Source organism: Vipera ursinii (genome assembly GCF_947247035.1).
Source record: "Vipera ursinii genome assembly, chromosome: 1".
NCBI classification, from domain to species: Eukaryota; Metazoa; Chordata; class Lepidosauria; order Squamata; family Viperidae; genus Vipera; species Vipera ursinii.
Genome location: NC_139512.1, coordinates 238,726,082 through 238,748,096, shown reverse-complemented (window position 1 = coordinate 238,748,096; position 22,015 = coordinate 238,726,082). Strand labels below are relative to the sequence as shown.

Genomic DNA, 22,015 nt, shown 5'->3' with positions numbered 1-22,015 from the left:
AATATGAATTATTGTATGAATTTTATGAGGATATCTCTTTTCATGAAAATAATCTAAGGTTGTATCCAGGATTTTGTTTATCAGTTGACCACCATAAATCACAACATAGACCTAATAAGCTACAAGTGTTATGTAGGTTAACTTACATTATATCTGAAAAGATCTGACAAATATCTGGCTAATTGTTTGATTTGATGGGCCACAAGTTTGGAATATTGGAATTTGACTATTATGAATTCAGAAAAGAACCTCTCTACAGCAAGCATGAGTTGATGCTCTATGTTGCAGCATCAATATTTCCAGAAAAAAACGGGGGAGGGGGCTGTTGCCTGAAAACTATTAATACCTTGCAATGAAACACTGAATCATGGCTTATTGACTAAATCACAATCAAATAATTTACACGAGAGGAACATCACCAGTCAAATAAATGTCAGCTTTAGACTGTCTGGCCCAACTATGTCTAACTTCAGAAGTAAGCAAAACTACTCCTGCTTAGTACTTAGATAGGAAATCACTAAAAAAGTGGTTATAGATTGGACTGGGAACATGGCAAATAAGGGCAAACTTTTCTATATTTCCAAGACATCCATGAAATTACCAAGTGCCAAAACATTCTGAAAGACTTTTTTTAAATGAAGAAGGCAACAGATCAAATCTTCTTAAAAAAGAGAAACTGTAGAAGAGGCCAGACTAGTTTTGTCAATCTACCATCTCTTATTTGCGTAGGTGCTTGTCCAGTTCCCAACCCATCCTTTTGTGACTCCTCCTGCGATGTGTCAGAGCTGGAAGATTCTGCCTGACTTCTTCTACACCCATTCCTTGGGAAGGGAGTGGCATCCCCAAGGATTTCTGTGATCATAAAATATTTTAGAGAAATCAGCTGTGATTAAGTAGTGTTATACTTCAGAGTTAAGAAGTAATCTAGAGAGTGATAGATTTTAGAGTTTATGGTTGTTAGCATATGGATGTTTATGATTGTTCTTTTTGTTTTTTATACCTTGTACTTAGCTCTGGGAAGTGAGGGGGAGGGGAGGGGTAGGGAGGGAGGGATAGGGGAGGGGTAGGGGGGACTGTTAAAGATAAAATGTATGATAAAACTTTTCAATAAAAAAAAAGAAGTAATCCACATTACTTCCAGGCCTTAAGGAAGTAAATCAGAACCTTTTGAGCATTAGGACATTTATCTGTGTTTTAGTCACTTGACCATTGTGATTGTTAGGGAAGTCCAGGGAATGATAGATGCCTCTGCACAGGAAATTGTTCTTAGGGGTTGTTGTTGTTGCTGTTTTGCCTTTTCTAGGACACCAGTTTTGAAAACCACCGCTGTATGTTGTATAGAAGCTATCATATGAAACACTCTGCTGTTGAGATAAATTATCTCCTTACTGAATGTAAAAGTGATCAAATTAGAACATATTTCCGTATCTCATATCACATGCTGGGAATATGCTTTTCTGTAACAAAAAGCACGAAACACAATTCACAATTACTTAGAGAATTTTGTCTGACCTAAAAAATTCCTTAAAAAATTCCCAACTATTAGCCCATTGTTCATCTTCTTTTGGGGGAATTGGTTTGCAGGGTGTTTTTTTTTTTTAGCACAATGAAATGTTTCCTGTATATCCAATTGATAGACTTCACACCTGCTATTACATCAATAGCAGAGCAATTCAGAGGCATGTATACTGGCCATAAAATCTGATAAATAAAATAATTAATATAGAGTATCAAGATACAATCGTGCTTAACACACTTTTCAAGTTCAATACAGGAAAAATGGAAGATGTAAATGATTATACTATATGCACAAATACTTTAATGTTAACTCTGTACTGTACTAATAATAACTAGCACAAATACTTTAATGTTAACTCTGTACTGTACTAATAATAACCAGTGATTTTCCAAAGTTAAAAGGCAATTTAAAGTGAATATATTCCCCCATGCCATGCTTTCACTTTAAATTGGGACTTTTTGCAGATGCTTTTGATAGAACATTTTGACTCCTATTCATTATTTCTTCAATACGTTTTGGAGGTGGGGGTATGTGATGTCAGGAGATGTATGGTACGCTTAGGCAAAGTGTGGCCTTATCACCGTTTCTGATCACTGAACAACGGAAATAGAGGGCTGACCTGAAAATTAAATAATTAAACTGCAATGCAAATTTCACATCACAAAGGGTTATCTAAGTGATAACATAGTTAAACCAAAAATTAAATCTCCAAGCTTAATAGTAAAGACGAACCCCAAAGATGCTTTTCATGAGGCAACTGGATTTTGTTTTTTTTTAAAGACATTTTGCTTGTCATCCAAGAAGTTTCTTCATCTCTGGATGGTGAGGAATGGGAAGATTTATACTCCTTGCAGTCAGCTATTCATTTGCATTCTTTTAGCAAGTTATTAATGCTATCTGGAGGCTTATCTGTATCTTCAGGGTCACCTGCGTAATGCAAATGTGTGGAGCCTTCTTGGAACTGTTGAAAGGACTGTGTTGTAGAATGGAGATAGATGATGTTGTATCCCTCCCCTTCTGTTGAGAGGGTTGTTCAGTTTTGACATAGATGGCCTCTTTTACCCCTCTTTCAAACCAGCAGTCCTCTCTGTCCAAAATGTGGACTTTGCTGTCTTGAAACAAATGGCCTGTCTTTTAAATGCAGATGGACTGGTGGATCTGGTCCTGATGGGTTTGTTCTCCTATGTTGTGCCGTACGTTTATGAAGTTGTTGTTTCGTTTCCCCAATGTACAGATCTGCACACGGCTCACTGCATTGTACTACATATACCACATTGCTCAGTTTGTGTATGGGTGTTTTATCCTTGGGGTGGACAAGCTTTTGTCTTAGTGTGTTCTTGGATTTGAAGTGTGCATGTATGTTGTGTTGGCCGAAGATCCTCCTGAACTTTTCTGATATTCCTGCAATGTATGGAATGATTACATTGCTTTGTTTATTGTTTTCTTTGTCTGGTATGGAGGAGCTCCCGCTGGGTGTTTTTTGAGATTTGATGAAGGCCCACTTGCGATAGCCACGTGTTCTGTCTCCAGTCTACAACACAGTCCTTTCAACAGTTCCAAGAAGGCATACACATTTGCACTACTCAGGTGACTCTGAAGACACAGATAAGCCTCTGGGTAGCATTAACAACACGCTACAAAGGTAAAGGTAAAGGTTCCCCCGCACATGCGTGCTAGTCGTTTCCAACTCTAGGGGCCGGTGCTCATCTCCATTTCAAAGCCGAAGAGCCAGCGCTTGTCCGAGGACGTCTCTGTGGTCATGTGGTCGGCATGACTAGATGCCAAAGGCGCACGGAACGCTGTTACCTTCCCACCGTAGTGGTCCCTATTTTTCTACTTGCATTTTTACGTGCTTTTCAACTGCTAGGTTGGTAGAAGCTGGGACGAGTAACAGGCGCTCACTGTTACGCGGCACTCGGGATTTGACCTTCTGATCGACAAGCTCAGCGTCCTAACCCACTGAGCCACCGCGTCCCTTTTAACAACATGCTAAAAGAATGCAAATGAAGAACTGCCTGCAAGGAGTATAAATGCAATAAAATAAAATAAATAAATAAATAAATAACTCTTTCCATTCCCCACCATCCAGTCACAGCTGAAGAAGCTTCTTGGATGAGAAGCAAAAAGTCTTCAAAGAAAAAACAAGAAAGTCCAGTTGCCTCGTGAAAAAGCATGTTTGGGATAACTATCATCTGGATGATTGAGAATCTCCATAGACAGTAAAGAGGAACAAATTTGTGTGAACCAGAACAAATAGAAAATTACGATTTTAATTTCAGGATCATTAATTTGTTAAGCTTTTCAAATCAGAATATTTAATTTTTATAAGATGCGGTTTACTTAGAAACTTTGCAAGAAGATTAACAGTATGAATATCTTTTTATTTACAAAATTGAACATCAGTATCAGTAGACTGTATCATCTGTACATCAAAATCTTTCCATGGGAATATGTACAGAATAAAATAATGTATAAAAGCAGCATAATTTGAAGTACTGCTTTTATAGTATCTACCACCAGCAAAATATGAAAAAATGACAGCTGAATCTGATAGAAAATAATAATTGACTTGAGTCTTAAAAACAGATAATTGTCCAACACTAAACTTCCTTAGTTCGTGTTAAAACAAGTCAAAATATGTCTCACAAAATAAGCAGACCAGCCTGTTACATAGCATGGATGTCCCATAATATTCATATGCAAATACTGGAAGAACAAATGATGAAAAGTATTTGTAAGTGGCAAGACAGATATATGCAGATGGGGCCAGCCTTTGCTTGGAATATCTTATTTTCATTAATATCTTTTGTAAATCAGTCCTTATTACTTTTGTTTTCCAGGTTGTCCAACTGTCAGATTTCGAAAAGCAGACACATCTAAACCTTCACCTTTGTTGCACTGCTCATATAAAGTCTGAAATTTAAAGACAAGACAAATGTATTAAATCTTTCCTCTTTCAAATCCCCTTACTTTCTTTTTTCTATGGAACATTGAGCTTAATCTTTTTTTGCTGTCATCTTTAACTAAAACAAATCCTTAATAAATATTTACTCTTCTTCCCAGCCCAAGTTTTTTATTTTTGCTTCCATTTTTTTTCCAGTTCTCTCAGCCACTTAGGAGAGGATCTTTTGCCGTTCTTTCTAAAATTTCTGCAGCAGTACTGTGTAAATGCCAGTTCAATATACACATGACCACAGTGAAAACATACAAGGGGAATTCCAATGTTACACATGTCCTGCAAAGAACAGAATTAGTAATACAATTTGGTGCAACCCTTATTTTTCTCCTCTTGTTTTCTACTTAACATACTTTTTTTATTCTTCTCAAGGAGAAAAAGAAATAACCATCAAAAAAAAATCTGGTTGATGTTACAAATGCAGCAAAAACTAGCAAAAAAAAAATTCTTAGCAGGATCAAAAGAAGCTAGTGAGAAAGTTATATTTCTGAGGCTTGGCTAAAGTGTTTGTACATTTATAAAAATAAGGATTTGGCAGTATATGATTTACAATTGAATCTCATTAGTTTACATAGCCTTGGAAAGGCACAGGTAACTTGAATGAAATAAATTGCACAACGTCTGCTCACACATTTTCCTTAATCCCCTCACTCTTCCCAACACATATAGCAAATAATCTTCTGCAATTTATTTTGGCCATGCTCAGCAGTGTCAGGCTTAATATTAAATAATTACAGTATTTTCATACATTCTTATAAGAGTTCTCTACCATTTTAGTCAAAACTTCAATTTTAATTAAGATTTTATTTACATTTGTTTTGTATCAATCAGTGCCTGACAAAGGATTATTAACGTATTTTTCTGCAATTATTTTCAAAAGGAATTGAAAATTATATTCATAAATATGAATCAATACAAAGCCCCATTGTACATTGCTTATTTTGATCAAACTAAATAGAAACACTTTGTTTAATGAAATGTTATTTTATTTCTATATGTAAAGTCAAATTGGCATGGTGATAAATTTTCTTTAAAAGAACATCAAGCAAATCCATGAAAAATCAACTGGCTACTTCTACATTTATAAACTTAAAATAGCTTACTTGATATTTCAACTTAGATTTAACACATGAGCTGGAATTAAAGATATTCCGGAAGGTAACTATACTCATAATATTGACCCCCTCATGAGAAGAACACATACTGTAAATTTAAATACCTTCCCCCCCAAGCAACAATTTCTTGGAATAAAAGTAAAAGTTTCCCTAATTGTCCACAGCTCATTTTATCTTTTCTTGCTGTGCTGCAGTGGCAGGAAAGGAGGATACTTTTAGGGCAGTGGTGGCGAACCTATGGCACAGGTGCCAGAGGCGGCACTCAGAGCCCTCCCTGTGGGCACCCGCCCCATACCTCAGAGGTGGCAACTGTCCCTCTTCAACCAGCTGCCCCCCACAGGTGTCCCTCCCCACGAGCGTCATTGAGTCAACCACATCCACCTTTGCCACACCCACCCAATCTTCCATGACCATCACAGCCACACCCACCCAGTAGGCCACGCCCACCTGGCACCCAGTGACAAATAAATGGGTTTTGGGTTGCAGTTTGGGTACTCGGTCTCTAAAAGGTTCGCCATCACTGTTTTAGGGTCTTCTGGGCAAACAGAAGCCCTGTTCAGGGCACAGAGTCTCTGGTTGGGGCATGAGAGAAGCTCTGGAAGCACCAGTGCGAAAGGAGGCACAAAGGCTCCACCAGTACAGTAGTGGCACTCAGTGTGGCAATGGACAAGGCTGGGAGATTGGAGCAAGTGGACAATAGGCGATCATAAATACAGGTGGGCCAAAGTGAACCCAAATTTAGTTCATGTGACCATGAAAATAATGAAATAGCCAGAAGTTTGAGGACTGGTCATAAATCCCTTTCTTTAGCACCATCATAATTTTGAACAGTCGCTGAATGAATAGATGTTAAGCGAGGACTAGTTTCGTAGAAGAGCATCCCACTTTGCCTAAATCAAAGTATTGATCATTATCTACTTTATAAGAGCCTCTGTTTCATCAACAACATTCCTTATTACTTACTTAGTAACTTTTGAAATCATATCTCATTACACATTCACCACCCTGACAGCCTATTTTTCTCTTCCAAAGGAATTCTGAGCAAGAAATGTATAGTTCTAACATGATTTTATTATTTTTATTTTAATTATACTAGCAGTGATATTACTTATTTACTTACTCTAGCAGCTTTAGAAATAGAGTTAGGAGAATTCAAGCCAATAAGGTGACCAAGGATAACCTTCATTTCTTCTGTTGTTCCTTTTGCATTTTGATGTCCTAGAAGAATTTAAAATTAAATTCTGTTTGAGATGTATGCTCTATGATTTGATTTAAAGCTCTTTGAAGATTTTGGTACCGTAACACTTGGTGACCTAACTTAAGCTAACATACATACTTTAGTCTGCAAATAAACTGAGAGCATGAACATAGATCTCTTTTAAACAAAAGAACTTTGGTAAAATAAAATGAAACGCTATAGTAATATCTATTAGAAAAGCTGAATTACCTGTTTGTGAACTGGACTGTAAATGTACATAAGGATGAATCAAGAGTTCAGAGATAGATATTCTTTGCTTAGGATTCCTAATTAAACAATTCTAGGGGGGAAAGACATAAAGATAAGGAAAAAAATAATTGAAAACAGAACCAATCATGTTAAAGGATATATACATAAAATCAAGAAATATGAAATCAAGAAACCTATTGTGCCTCCCATATTCTGGGATATTAAAATGTAATTAAAATAAATCATGTTTTGGAAACATGAACTCTGAAACATAACTCAGAGCATGAATTTATTATAAAAAAGAGAGACAAAATATTACCTTTAAGACATCTAGGAGATCCTTTTCTGCAATCTCAGGAAACATTATTTCATAATTAGGATCAATTATAGCATGAAGTTTTGTTATATAATTCGTTATATTCTGAAATGGAGTTTTTCCATAAGTCATGCAATATAAAATACAACCCAATGACCATACATCACTTTTTTGGCTAATCTAAAAAGTAGAAAGAAAAACAGGCTCAATCACACAATTATTTTGATGTTCTTGTCATTCTTAACATAATCCTATCTGACACAATTGATTACACAGTAAGGGGAACCATTCGTTTTATACGATCACACATTGTGATTCTGCATGCTGCCAAAATGATGTATATTAACATCTGTACATGTCATTAATTCACAGTCAAATCAATGAAAGTGAAAGATAATTAACCAAAAATCAACACTGCTTTCAAGGTAAACAATCTAAGTGGCATTGACAGGTAGTTTTTAGGAATAAGATAAAGGAAATGCTAAAAATTTATATCCATTAAATCACAAATCAGTTACTCCAGACATGTCAAACTCACGACGTCACGTGACGTATCAGAGCTTTTCCCCCATTGCTGGCAATGGGGTGGGTGCGGTTTTGTTGTGACGCATCCGGCCCATGGACCGGCAGTTTGACACCCCTGAGTTACACCAAAGTTTCTGCGTTAAAGTCTGTAATTTTATGATCTAACCTCCTTAACAATACATTCAGCTGAATCTCAGGGATGACATAGAATAGGTGAGAGTAGGCAGAGAAAACGGGACCAGGGAGAAGGAGAAGGAGAACATCAAGAGGATGAAACAGAGGAAAATGGTGCTGGAGGAGATCAAGCTATAACTTCTTTGGATGATCCTAGAGAGCAAAGGGTAACGCGTGCTGCTTTAAAAAGAGCAAAGAAAATAAAAGAACAAGACCAGCAAAAGTCTTCAGAATCTTCACAACATACTCATAGCCAAGCAGTGGGAGGAGCACGGCCTAAAGAAGATAGTCCTATCAAAGCAGTGCTTCAAGAGCTTTGGGAGGATATGCATGGCAACTAAATTTTTGACTTGGAACGTTAATGGACTAAATTCACCACAGAAGAGAAAGAAAGTTTTTCAATATTTAAAACAATTCAAGATAGATGTTATATGTTTGCAAGAAACGCATATTAGGGCTATGGACCAAAAGTTTTTATTGAACTCAAGACTGGGTACGCACTTTGTTGCCTCTGCAATGAATAAGAAAAATGGAGTGGTTGTTTATATTAAAAGTGCCATAACAGCGGACTTAATTGAAGCAGATAAGCATGGAAGATACGTACTGATAGACTTGTTGCTAGAAGGCAAAAAGACGCTTTTAGTTGGACTGTATGCCCCTAATCAACAACAACAACAGGCTGACTTTTTTAGTTTACTTCATACAAAGCTTACCCAGTTGGATTATAAATCTTTTATTTTTATGGGGGACTGGAATGGTGTTTTGGATGTACAGATGGATAAGGCTGGAGCTTTTAAGCGCATTCCAAGTCATGCTAGACTGCCTAAATCTTTTTTTGAAATGAAGGATGACTTGGAACTGCGAGATATTTGGCGTGAGAGACACTTGCAGGAAAAGGATTATACTTTTTATTCTGATAGACATCAATCTTTTTCGAGGATTGATTTTATTTTGGTGACTAATGACTTTTTTTTGAGGACTAAAAAGGTGAAGATTTGTGCAAGAACTATCTCTGATCATAGTCCAGTTTGGTTAGAGATTGATAAGGAGAAAAGAGACAGGCGCTCGTGGCGCGTAAATGAGAATTTGTTTAGAAATCAGAGAAATGTGGAAGAATGCAAACAGCGGATGAAGGATTTTTTTGAAACTAATATGAACAAAGGTACCTCTATGGATATGGTGTGGGATGCTAGCAAGGCCTACATGAGAGGGGTGTTGATATATATGAATAACAAACATAGACGTGCTGTGGAAGCTAGGAGGAAAGAACTGGAGAATGAAATAAAGGAAAAAGAAAAGGCTTTGATTTTGAACTCAGAGGATGTGAAGACTAAGGAGGCTATTAAATTGTTAAGAGGACAATTTGATAAATTAATGGCTGACCAAGTGGCAACCAATCTGCGGTTTGCCAGGCATAATACTTTTTGCAACGCTAATAAACCAGGTAGATGGTTAGCTTATAGACTGAGGAAAAAACAAAGGGCTTCTAATATAGACAAGATTGAGCATAAAGGAAGGGTTGTGTTTCAACAGGACCTTATTAAGGACGCTTTTGTGGATTTTTATTCTAAATTATATGCTAAGGAGAAAATTAATGAAAAAGACATTGATATATATTTGGAAAATGCTAGCATCCCGGTTCTTACGCAAGTACAAAAAGAAGGGATTAATCAACTGATTACAGAAGAAGAAATTTTTACAGCAATTAAGGAATTGAAGGTGGATAAAGCACCAGGTACGGATGGCTTGACTGCGGCCTATTACAAAAATTTACAATTAGAAATGATAAAACCGTTAAAGGAACTGTTCCAGACAATCCAGAGGGGGGGAAAGGTGCCACCGTCTTGGAGAACAGCTTTTATTTCTTTGATTCCGAAGGAAGACCAAGATGCTACTCAAGTTAAAAATTATAGACCGATATCGCTTTTAAATACAGATTACAAGATATTTGCTAAGGTTTTGGCTAATAGACTGATGAGGATTCTGCAACAGGTGATTCATGGGGATCAAACGGGGTTTATTAGTGGTAGGCAAATGAAAAATAATGTGAGGCATATAGTTGATGTGTTAGAGTTTTTGGAAAGGAACAACCAGATCGCTGCGGTGCTAATTTTTTTAGATGCTGAAAAAGCTTTTGATCAATTGAATTGGAAATTTTTGTTGAAAGTTTTAGACAAAATGGATTTTGGGGAAAAAATTTTACAACCGATTAGGGCATTATATCAAAAACAAACTGCCCGAATTATAGTTAATAATAGCTTGACAGAAGCATGTAATATTGAGAAGGGCACAAGGCAAGGGTGTCCGTTATCGCCCTTGTTATTTGTGTTAACATTAGAGATATTATTGGTTAAAATTCGGAATTCGGAAAAAATTAAGGGGATTCAAATTGGAGATCAGGACTACAGATTGAGAGCATTCGCAGACAATCTGGTTGTTACAGTGACCCAGCCAGAGAACTCTGTTGTGGACCTGATGGAGATAATAACACAATATGGGAAGGTTTGTGGATTTAAAGTTAATATACAGAAAACCAAAATTTTGGCCAGAAATATGACAGTTTCGCAAAAGGCTCTCTTGGAAGGATTAACTGGATTTGAGATTGTTAAAAGGGTTAAATATTTGGGGGTGATTTTGTCGCCCTCTAATACAAAGCTATATAAAAATAATTATTAAAAATTATGGGGGGAAATTCAAAAAGAATTGGAGAGTTGGGAAAAATTGCAATTGTCTTTGTTGGGACGGATTGCAGCAGTTAAAATGAACGTCCTGCCTAAATTTTTATTTTTATTTCAAATGATACCGATTCTTAAGAAAGATTCTAATCTGGAGGAATGGCAGCGAGGTATCAATAAATTTGTGTGGGCAGGAAAAAAACCACGAGTTAAACTTAAGATTATGCAGGATACTCGTGAGAGAGGTGGCCTTAAATTGCCTAATTTTAAATTATATTATGAAGCTGCTGCATTAGTAGCAATAAGTGACTGGATTAATTTGACGCAAGGGAGGTTATTAAATCTTGAGGGCCACGATTTGTTGTTTGGCTGGCATGCATATTTGTTGTATGATAAGAAGGTAGACAACGTGTTTAGGGTGCATATTTTAAGACAGGCATTGCTGAGAGTTTGGAAGAAGTATAGACATAAGTTAAGTTGCAAGATACCATTGTGGGCAATTCCAAAACACGCAATAGAAAATATACATGCTGGCTTCAAACATGATGTGACTACGTACAAGGAGATCCTCAGTTTGGAAAGAAATGTTTGGTGTTTGAAATCATATAGCCTCTTGCGAGAAGAGAAGGTTGTTCAAAATTGGTTTCAATATACTCAGTTACGGGCCAGGTGGAAAGAAGACCAGAAAAATGGATTTATAATGACTGATGAAAATTTGATAAAGCAAATTAGAAATCAGGGACCAGCACATATCAAACGGATATATCTTGCATTGATAGAGATTGACTCAGAAACAGAGCTTGTTAAGGATTGTATGATAAAATGGGCCCAAAACATCCAGGAAGCCATCACAATGGACACGTGGGAAAAGATTTAGGTGAGGAACGTAAAATTTACTCAAGCTCAAAACCTAAGAGAGAACTTTTTACAAAATGTTTTATAGATGGCATTTAGATCCTAAAAAGCTTGCAAGTATGTATCCGAATTATCAGCCTAAATGTTGGAGGTGTGGTGATGAAGATGCAACATATTTTCACATATGGTGGACATGTAAGAAGGTTAAGGCTTTTTGGATAAAAGTCTGGTGGAATATGCAGAAGATTTTTAAACAGAGGCTAAAGTTTTGTCCGCAACTTTTTTTGTTGGGAATAATTGCAGACGCTACAGTTGTGGACATTAAGTTGATGTTGAACTTAATTACGGCGGCAAGACTTTTGATAGGCCAATATTGGAAGAAAGAGGAACTGCCGACCATAGAGGAGTGGACTTTAAAGGTTTCCGACCTGGCAGAGATGGCGAAGATTTCGGCCTATTTGAAAGATCATTCGCAAGAACGCTATATTATGGAATGGAGAAAATGGATTGAGTTTATCCAGAATAAGTATAGGGTTAAGAAGTTTTATGTAGCATTTGAATAAGTCTTCTTTCGTCTTTTTTTCTTTTCTTATCTTAGTTTCTTTTTATACATATTCAATATTATTAAGGCTTGTTTTATCCTATATAAGCTAGAGAGTGATGGATTTTAGAGTTTATAGTTGTTAGTATATGATTGTTTATGATTGCTTTTTATATATATACCTTGTATTTAGCTCTGGGAAGTCCGGGGGGGAGGGGGGGAGGGGGGGAGGTAGGGAAGGGGGAGGAGGGAGATTCTTAAAGGAAAATTGTATTTTAAAACTTTTCAATAAAAAAAAAACGGGACCAGGAAAGCAGAACATCCACACTTTAGGAAGTGGTTCTGAATAACTGCAGCAGCAACAGCACAGCATGATATGAAAATCACATGGAGGTGGCAGTAGTTCTACATCATGTAACATGCCTGTGTATCAGTAGAAATTTACAGTAAAGATAAGGCCAGGGTAAAGAAATCAGGCACTATATCACCCCAATTTTATTTTTGAACCTGAAAGCAACATTGCTTGAAGTTGCAGTGGGCTAAGTTTGGACATCAAATACCAAATAGTAAAAACCAAACACTAGAGGGGGAAGAGTCCCTGTTAATCTTCCTGACATCAAGAAGCAGAGGCAGTTCATTATAGAAGGTCTGGCATGGAAGGAACACTAAGAACATTAAATATGAGGACAAAAGAAAGCAATTGCCAATACCACCCATTCCATTAACCAGAGCTCAGTGGATGAAAAACTGTACTCTCAGATGCAGATTATATAACTGCTTCTTTTGCATATTTCTATGCAGATGTCATCAATTTGATGTCAACTTGTTGCAGATGCCTATGGGAATAATGCCCCTTACTCTCTAAGCAAATTATCTTCTATTAATATTAAATCTCTGCCTGCCTGCATGTCGCTTCTTGTTTTAGTAAGATGTCTTCCACTTCCTTAATTCAGTCTAATGTAACAAAGCATGGAGGTTTCATGCTTCATTTTTAAGGAAAGTTAATGCAACTCTTAAAGCCACAACAACCCATTTTTCTTAACTGCTGTGGAAGCCTGAAAAAGTTGGGCTACTTTTAGTACTTTTATAGGAGAGAAGAAAGCGCTGCAGTTGTTCAAGGTTGAAAGCACTTCTAAATCAATGCTTAAAGCATGCACAGAACCTCATAATTTTGTGCTGCATAAACAAATCCCATGGGTAAAATCAGTCCATCAGCAGCTGGTCACATTTAAGATGAACTTTTTCTTCCATTTTGTTTCAGAAGAAAGGAGAGATGGAAGGAATAAGGAGTTTGCCTCAGCCTTCTTCTCAAGCTTCCTTATAATTTATTTCTATCTCCTTATTCAAATAAAATTTGTCCCCAAATTGCTCCAATTTAGAAAACAATATCAACAATTGATATATGAAGAATATTACCTTTGATCTTGACTTGCCATTTTCTGCATTGGAAGACACATCTTTGAATGCCTCTGGTGGCATGTAATTAATGGTGCCAACCTTTTAACATAAAAAATAGGATGATGTACATTTAAATAATAGTTATATTTAACACTTCTATAACTGATTTAAATATATTAGAGAGTTAGCTCCTTTTTGGGTTTTTAGAATACTCATAGATGCTACAAATCAAAATTGCTGAGATTTCAGCAATTTAATCCCAAAGATCTTACAAGCTTTTGACTGTCTTACTAAACATTTCCAGAGAACACCGACACCTCATAAGAGCTCAGCCATTTCTGGGGTTGCTATGTAGCTATACCCTGCTCTAATAATAATCCCAGATATGATGTTAACGGATACTAATATTAACCATGCTAAAGGCTAATTAGGCTCTCTGGTTAAGAATTCTAGTAAAATAGGAATCCTAATTCACTCTAGAATCAGTAATAACTACACTAATTTAGCTACTGTATAACAAGAGAAGCTTGTTTTACTGAGACCAGTGCAGTCATACAACCCATTCATGATTGCTTAACCTTAGTTTAACAGTTGAACAATTCTATAGATAACAGCACAAGGTGTTAGTTTTTTTCCATATTGCAATGATGCAAGGCAGATATTCCACTTTTAAACCTAAAGGTGGCCATTTAGATAGTAAACTTGTTGGGAGTCTACTCATCAGCTTTAATCAGAATAGTCATCCATAAAATAATGAGAGCTAAAGCCACATCTAGAGACCAAACTATTGTCATTCAATGTTTTTAGCACCTTAGATAGACGTTTGATACACTTCATAGTCCCATACATTTACATATATAAGACTCTCCTTAAAATTTTCAGTGAAGTAACTGGAACTGTAATAGCCAGGAAAATTCACTTTTTTCTCTCATTAGAGGTCATTATGAATCCTTCAACCTAAATCTTTGGAAAAATAAGATTTAACTCTGTCCAAGCGTACCAAGAAAGTAAATGAAATACACAAATGCAACGTGTCTCTCTCTGTGTGTGTGTGTGTTTTTCCTGATTATAACATGTTCTTATCACACCCCATTATCAAACAATAATGCCAGGCAATTATTTCAGATAATTGCTTTTTTTTTTACTATGTTTAAAGGTAAAGGTTCCCCCGCACATGCGTGCTAGTCGTTTCCAACTCTAGGGGCCGGTGCTCATCTCCGTTTCAAAGCCGAAGAGCCAGCGCTTGTCCGAGGATGTCTCCGTGGTCATGTGGCCGGCATGACTAGACACCAAAGGCGCACGGAACGCTGTTACCTTCCCACCGTAGTGGTCCCTATTTTTCTACTTGCATTTTTACCTGCTTTCGAACTGCTAGGTTGGCAGAAGCTGGGACGAGTAACAGGTGCTCACTCTGCTACGTGGCACTCAGGATTCGACCCGCCAAACTGCCGATCTTCTGATCGACAAGCTCAGCGTCCTAACTCACTGAGCCACCGCGTCCCTTTTACTATGTTTAGTAGTTCACAATTGTCTCACCTGGGAATCTTTAACAATGCTAGTCACATCTGGCTGCATCTGATTTGCAATGCCAAAATCTATTAATTTTAGCATTCCATCTACTAACAGAAAGTTTGCTGGTTTCAGATCACTATGAACAATACCTGCAAATTAAAATTTGTTGAATTAATTCAAGGTGTGTCAAGAATGATTATTATTTACCCACATATTAAAACACAAGGTAGGGAAAAAAATCAAAATCCCATGTAAAGTATCTAGGCAATCAGGAAAGGAGGATTTTTGTGGCCCTGATATCACTGAATCTTTTCTGGTATATGATATTGTAGAACAGCTGGTTTAGAAAACTCTCTGGAGACACATGTGCAGTTTTGAATTATATATATTTTTTGTTCCCCAGGTTTGCCCACTACATAAATGACCATATGCCTACACAGAATACCACAATCCTCTCTACTGGTTGCCTCTGAAGACATCTGGATTCCTCAAGTAGTGCAGAATATTTCTATTACAATATGCATTCCAACTGCAGTTTGAAATCCTGCCTTTTATATTTAAAATTTTAAAGTCTGTAATTGGGATCTAGTTACTTGGAAGACTGTATCCATTTCAACCTGTCCATTATTTAAGATTTGTTGCTATGAACTACGTCTCCATGTTGATGTCTTTAGAGGCTGATGATAGCATTACATAAGGAAGCAATTTTGATGGCATCATCCTGAAGTGGAATTTGTTGCCTCAAGAGTTCACAATCTGCTTCCTTCCTCCCTTGGTTTCTGTGGAAATCTGATTGATTTTAAGCCTTTTTTTCCTGAGTAGTTGGTTAGTGTAAAATTTGTAAAGATTTTTCCACCCAAATCTTATTTAGCAGACAGTCTAATTAAACATATCTTTACATTATTATGGATATATAAATGTTTTCCCCTATCCCAAGCCATTGTTTTAAACGTACTGTTCTGGTGATGGCTGTTTTAGTGTTAATATTTGCTGAGTAGGTTGTTGTTAAGTTTTAAAATAATTTTATGGGATTGATTTGTAACTATTGTTTGGTTTGGCTTTGTACTGCCCTTTGATAAATAATAATGAATATAATTAATTATATTAATGAAGCTATTGATATAATTAATAATGAACTTTACAATAACAATAATAATGTACTTGCCTGTTATTTAATGACCATTAGATTTGGTTTTTCCCTTTTTGCTTGCTGTACAGGTGTTTAAATTATTTTTAATAGAATTTCTATTTAATAGAATTTAGAAATAGAATTTAGAAATTTCTATTTCTATTTATTTATTCTATTTATTTGCAAGCTACACTGCTTTTTTATGGGAAACTTCTCAAATACAGGTAGTCCTCAGCTTACAACAGTTTGTTTAGTGACCGTCTGAAGTTACAATGGCACTGAAAAAAGTGACTTATGACCATTTTTCACGCTTATGACTCTTGCAGCATCTCCATGGTCACATGATTTACATTTAGACGCTTGAAAACTGGTTCATATTTATGACGGTTGTAGTGTCCCGGGGTCATGTGATTCCCTTTTGTGACCTTCTGACAAGCAAAGTCAACAAGAAAACCAGATTCACTTAACAACCATGTTACTAACTTAACAACAGCAGTGATTCACTTAACAACTGTGGCAAGAAAAGTTGTAAAATGGGGCAAACTCCCTTAACAAATTTCTCACTTAGCATAACATAAATTCTGGGTTCAACTGTGCTTGTAAGTCAAAAGACTACTGTCAGGACCCCTCACAATTATATTTGCTTGCTTTTGCATTCTATGTACATGTCTACCTCATCCATTTCCCTATCCTTCCCTGCTTCGTTTATGTATCCATTTCCGGGGCCTGTCATTCTGTGGAGAGGGGGATGGTTGCTTGGGGAACTATTATCTGCTTTGCTCTGCTCTGTGCGAAAGGCCTCCCTCTGGGTGAGAGGAATGCGACTGAAAAACACCTGCCTTATCTCCAGACAACAAAGCCTGGGAGCGTTGGGAAACAAAACCAAGAGAGACCTTGAGAAGCCCACTGAATCTCCAGCTTCTCATAACATGGCGGCACCTGTGGATTGGATGCCCTTTTGATGTAATCCTTTACGGGCCAAATCTATGCTTTACTCTCCTGTTATCACTATCTCTCAAATAAAAAGTTCATTTTGAAATAAAGCCTGTTTCAAGAGCCCTGCTTTTTTGGGAGATTTAGTTGAGACAGGTACAGTCCTTAAGTCCATTATCTAAATTAGGGCTTTTCAACCAGTGCTACGGGTACCACCTGTGGTACATTGGCACCTGGTAGGTGGTACGCGACCATCCTAGAAAAGTGGTAGCGGGGGAGGGGAATGAGCTGAACCGGTGGCAGCACCGCACAAGCCTGAGCGGAGCCCGGCGCTGGAGCTGGAAGGCTGTCAGGCCTCAGCGGAAGCGCCAGGATCAGCACTTCTTCAGAACAGTCAGGGCTCAGTGGAAGTGCCAGGATCAGCGCCAGGCTTCAGCTGGAGCTCGGCGCTGATCCTGGCACTTCTGCTGAGCCAAGAAGAAGCGCCGATCAGCTGGAATGTTGCAGCATCTCCAGGGTCTTGTGATTTACATTCAGATGCTTGGCAACTGATTCATATTTATGAAGGTCACAATGTTCCAGGGTCATGTGAAGTGACCAAAACCTGCTGCAACCACCCAGCAGAGGGGGAGGGAGATAAAAACCAAACACCCATCCCCCCCAACCCCTGCTGCCAATCCTCAACAGAAATGCTCACAACAATGAAAACCTCGGACAGGAGGAAGAGCGCCGCCGGGCGGGCAGGCAGGTGTCTTGCTCGGCTGTGGCTTGTGGGGCACTTTTTTCAGTGCCATTGTAACTTCGAACAGTCACTAAGCGAACTGTTGTAAGTTGAGGACTACCTGTACTTCATCACTTTTTTCCTTTATTTTTTGGTCATCATGTTTTTGACACCTTGCTAGGCGACTGATGGTACTCTGATGTTGCCATATCCTAAAAGAGGTACAATGAGTGAAAAGGTTGAAAAGCCCTGATCTAAATACCAAGTTCAACTGTAGAATACAGCAATAGCTTTCTAAGCAATAAAAAGCTGAGGAGGTTGCTGAGAAATATTTTCACACCTGACACTATTATCTCATTAATTTGAACAAAACCTACACATGTACTTGGTATTGTGTAAATTATTGTGTCATTAGCAATACACAGTCTGACACTTAGCTCACACATGGTCAGAGGAAACAACTTTATAGCAAATCTGGCTATTCTCAAAGCAAGATTCCCAGCCTCCCAGCCAAATAAGGCCACCTATCTCATTCTATAGCTCAATTTGGAAAAGAAGCATATAAATTTAACTTCACTACAGGACTTTATGTGAGAGGAGCAGTCACTGAATTTTTTTGTAAGGACTTCTCAGCCTTTCTACAGTAAAATTACTTATTAGACATTTGTGTACCTATATAAGTGATTTCTGTCAGGGCTGATAGAAAAAAATATCCTATCTTTAGTGTGCATGTGTATAAACATAACTAAAATGTAGCATTCTTTAATAGTTAATAATGATTCTTTTTTACAATTTATAATTTTTTCTTGAAGCTAGCTCTGGAAACCTCTTTTTTTTAATCAGAGAAGAGTATGAATTGCTGGTCAGGCAAAATTTCACTCCGATATGCTGACAAATTGTTTTCTTTCTCCCTTCATCTTCTCAGATAGGATACTATAATTCGTTGACGTGCCCCAAATCCTCCAAAAAACATCTTTATTCTTAACCACCACTTTTCTTTGTTTGCATAGCTGAATATTAATGACTCTAACAATGAATTATAGTACTTTCTCTTATAGCTAATTATATCTTAAAACCTGGATGGGCAATCTTTTTTGTGATACTGTGTTTCCCCATAAGTAAAACCTATCCCAAAAATAAGCCCTAGATTAACTTTTGGGGGGTGGACCTAATATAAGCCTTACCCCCCAAAATAAACCCTAGTTTGGGGGTGAGGCACATGCCTAAAAATCAAGCTAGGGCAGGGGTGGGGGTATGAAGCTGCCCCATGTGCCCCGCACCCATTTACTTTGCAGCCAGGTCAATCCTCATTGTCCCACTTCTTCTCCGGCATCCACAGGTCTACATTTCAGAGTCAGGCCCTTCCAGAAGGCCACTGCAGCCGAGAACCAAGCTATGGATTGAGCTGCAGAATGAAGCTGCTCCTTCAGCAGCAAAAGTGGGCCGCCTGGGCGGGGCTGTTGGTGCCAAAGATGAGTGGAAAAGACACCCCCACCAAAAATAAGATGTGGTGCCTCTTTTGGAGGCCAAAAAAAAAAAAAAGACCCGGTCTTATTCTCGGGGAAACATGGTAGTACCCAACAATGCCTTTGTAACTAAGGCAAAGTTGAAAGGATCGGATCGTACGTGTGCGTGAAAGTGGGTTTAACAGGATTTTTTCTTTTTAGAAACTCTTTGAATTTTCATTTTACTCCTACCGCATCATGCATCTATTGTCTTGATGTTTTATTTTCTCTGACTATTCAGTTATACTATTCTAACTGTATTCCTTGCAATTGTTCCTGAGAGAAGCTATTCTAAAGAACAGAGTTCAAACATACAAACAGTAGTTACCATGTTGATGAATTGTATGTACAGCTTCCAGCATGTTTTTCCAATAACTTTTCCGTTCCCATGGATTAATTGTCTTTTTCTTTTTAAGCCAGCTATTAAGATCAATATTTCCACATTCCATCACCATATAGACATTCTTTTCACTGATTTCACTAAAACAATATAGTTGCAAAAATAAAAGTTAATCTGAGCATGCATGTTTGGGGAGGCAGAAAGAGGGATTAAACTGATTTTAAAAAGCGTTTACTTACTAGTCATAAAGTCGGATGATTTTATCACTATGTTGCTGAAGCTTGTTTAAGTGAGCAATCTCATTTTTATAGCTTTCTATGGTCTGTTTATCTGCTTCGTCTAAATTAACATGTTTGATGGCAAAAAGCTGTTTTTTTTCATCAAGTACTTGAAATACCTTTAAAATTCAATTAAAAACACATAACTAGATTCTTATAATATATTGCTATATTTACTCAATATCATTTTATTTTGGATAGATACATAACTTTACTGTGATTACTAACCAGCACAAGACTATGAATTTCAACATACAGTATAATAAAAAATACTCTATATTTAAAAACAACAAATAGAATCCTCAGTCATGTCTGAAATAATAAATAAAACAGGCTTGGCTGAAGTCTATTTCCCATTTAATACACTATATTAAAGCCAATGAACCAATATTTCACTGCTTCACTACTATCCACAATCTCCTGTTTTGAGATCTTTTTTAAAAAGCCTTTAAACAGTATATAATTATTCAAGCATTACTTTCAAAGTCTCAAAATTAACTTATTTATATCATTAAATATATGCATCACTAGGAGACTGACTCAAGATTATCAACATATTTGGATATTTCTGCCACCTGTAACAATGTTAAGGAGAATTAATATGGATGACCATTTAGCATTGTTACAGGGAGTGCAGAATTATTAGGCAAATGAGTATTTTGACCACATCATCCTCTTTATGCATGTTGTCTTACTCCAAGCTTTATAGGCTCGAAAGCCTACTACCAATTAAGCATATTAGGTGATGTGCATCTCTGTAATGAGAAGGGGTGTGGTCTAATGACATCAACACCCTGTATCAGGTGTGCATAATTATTAGGCAACTTCCTTTCCTTTGGCAAAATGGGTCAAAAGAAGGACTTGACAGGCTCAGAAAAGTCAAAAATAGTGAGATATCTTGCAGAGGGATGCAGCACTCTTAAAATTGCAAAGCTTCTGAAGCGTGATCATCGAACAATCAAGCGTTTCATTCAAAATAGTCAACAGGGTCGCAAGAAGCGTGTGGAGAAACCAAGGTGCAAAATAACTGCCCATGAACTGAGAAAAGTCAAGCGTGCAGCTGCCAAGATGCCACTTGCCACCAGTTTGGCCATATTTCAGAGCTGCAACATCACTGGAGTGCCCAAAAGCACAAGGTGTGCAATACTCAGAGACATGGCCAAGGTAAGAAAGGCTGAAAGACGACCACCACTGAACAAGACACACAAGCTGAAACGTCAAGACTGGGCCAAGAAATATCTCAAGACTGATTTTTCTAAGGTTTTATGGACTGATGAAATGAGAGTGAGTCTTGATGGGCCAGATGGATGGGCCCGTGGCTGGATTGGTAAAGGGCAGAGAGCTCCAGTCCGACTCAGACGCCAGCAAGGTGGAGGTGGAGTACTGGTTTGGGCTGGTATCATCAAAGATGAGCTTGTGGGCCCTTTTCGGGTTGAGGATGGAGTCAAGCTCAACTCCCAGTCCTACTGCCAGTTTCTGGAAGACACCTTCTTCAAGCAGTGGTACAGGAAGAAGTCTGCATCCTTCAAGAAAAACATGATTTTCATGCAGGACAATGCTCCATCACACGCGTCCAAGTACTCCACAGCGTGGCTGGCAAGAAAGGGTATAAAAGAAGGAAATCTAATGACATGGCCTCCTTGTTCACCTGATCTGAACCCCATTGAGAACCTGTGGTCCATCATCAAATGTGAGATTTACAAGGAGGGAAAACAGTACACCTCTCTGAACAGTGTCTGGGAGGCTGTGGTTGCTGCTGCACGCAATGTTGATGGTGAACAGATCAAAACACTGACAGAATCCATGGATGGCAGGCTTTTGAGTGTCCTTGCAAAGAAAGGTGGCTATATTGGTCACTGATTTGTTTTTGTTATGTTTTTGAATGTCAGAAATGTATATTTGTGAATGTTGAGATGTTATATTGGTTTCACTGGTAAAAATAAATAATTGAAATGGGTATATATTTGTTTTTTGTTAAGTTGCCTAATAATTATGCACAGTAATAGTCACCTGCACACACAGATATCCCCCTAAAATAGCTATAACTAAAAACAAACTAAAAACTACTTCCAAAAA

At 37.5% G+C, this 22,015-nt stretch overlaps 1 protein-coding gene across 1 annotated transcript in view; it reads right to left on the bottom strand.

Annotated features, from left to right (window-relative positions):
* Positions 1 to 4,145: 4,145 nt before the first annotated feature.
* TTK (TTK protein kinase) overlaps positions 4,146 to 22,015 on the bottom strand; it is a 69,111-nt gene continuing 51,241 nt past the window's right edge. The window contains exons 15-22 of the mRNA XM_083377069.1: positions 19,901 to 20,058; positions 19,650 to 19,801; positions 15,058 to 15,182; positions 13,540 to 13,620; positions 7,357 to 7,533; positions 7,038 to 7,128; positions 6,711 to 6,808; positions 4,146 to 4,432 (exon numbers count right to left, since the gene is read on the bottom strand). Coding sequence (XP_083233195.1) covers positions 4,343 to 4,432; positions 6,711 to 6,808; positions 7,038 to 7,128; positions 7,357 to 7,533; positions 13,540 to 13,620; positions 15,058 to 15,182; positions 19,650 to 19,801; positions 19,901 to 20,058 — 972 coding nt within the window. The 3' untranslated portion in view covers positions 4,146 to 4,342. The remainder of the gene's footprint in view (positions 4,433 to 6,710; positions 6,809 to 7,037; positions 7,129 to 7,356; positions 7,534 to 13,539; positions 13,621 to 15,057; positions 15,183 to 19,649; positions 19,802 to 19,900; positions 20,059 to 22,015) is intronic.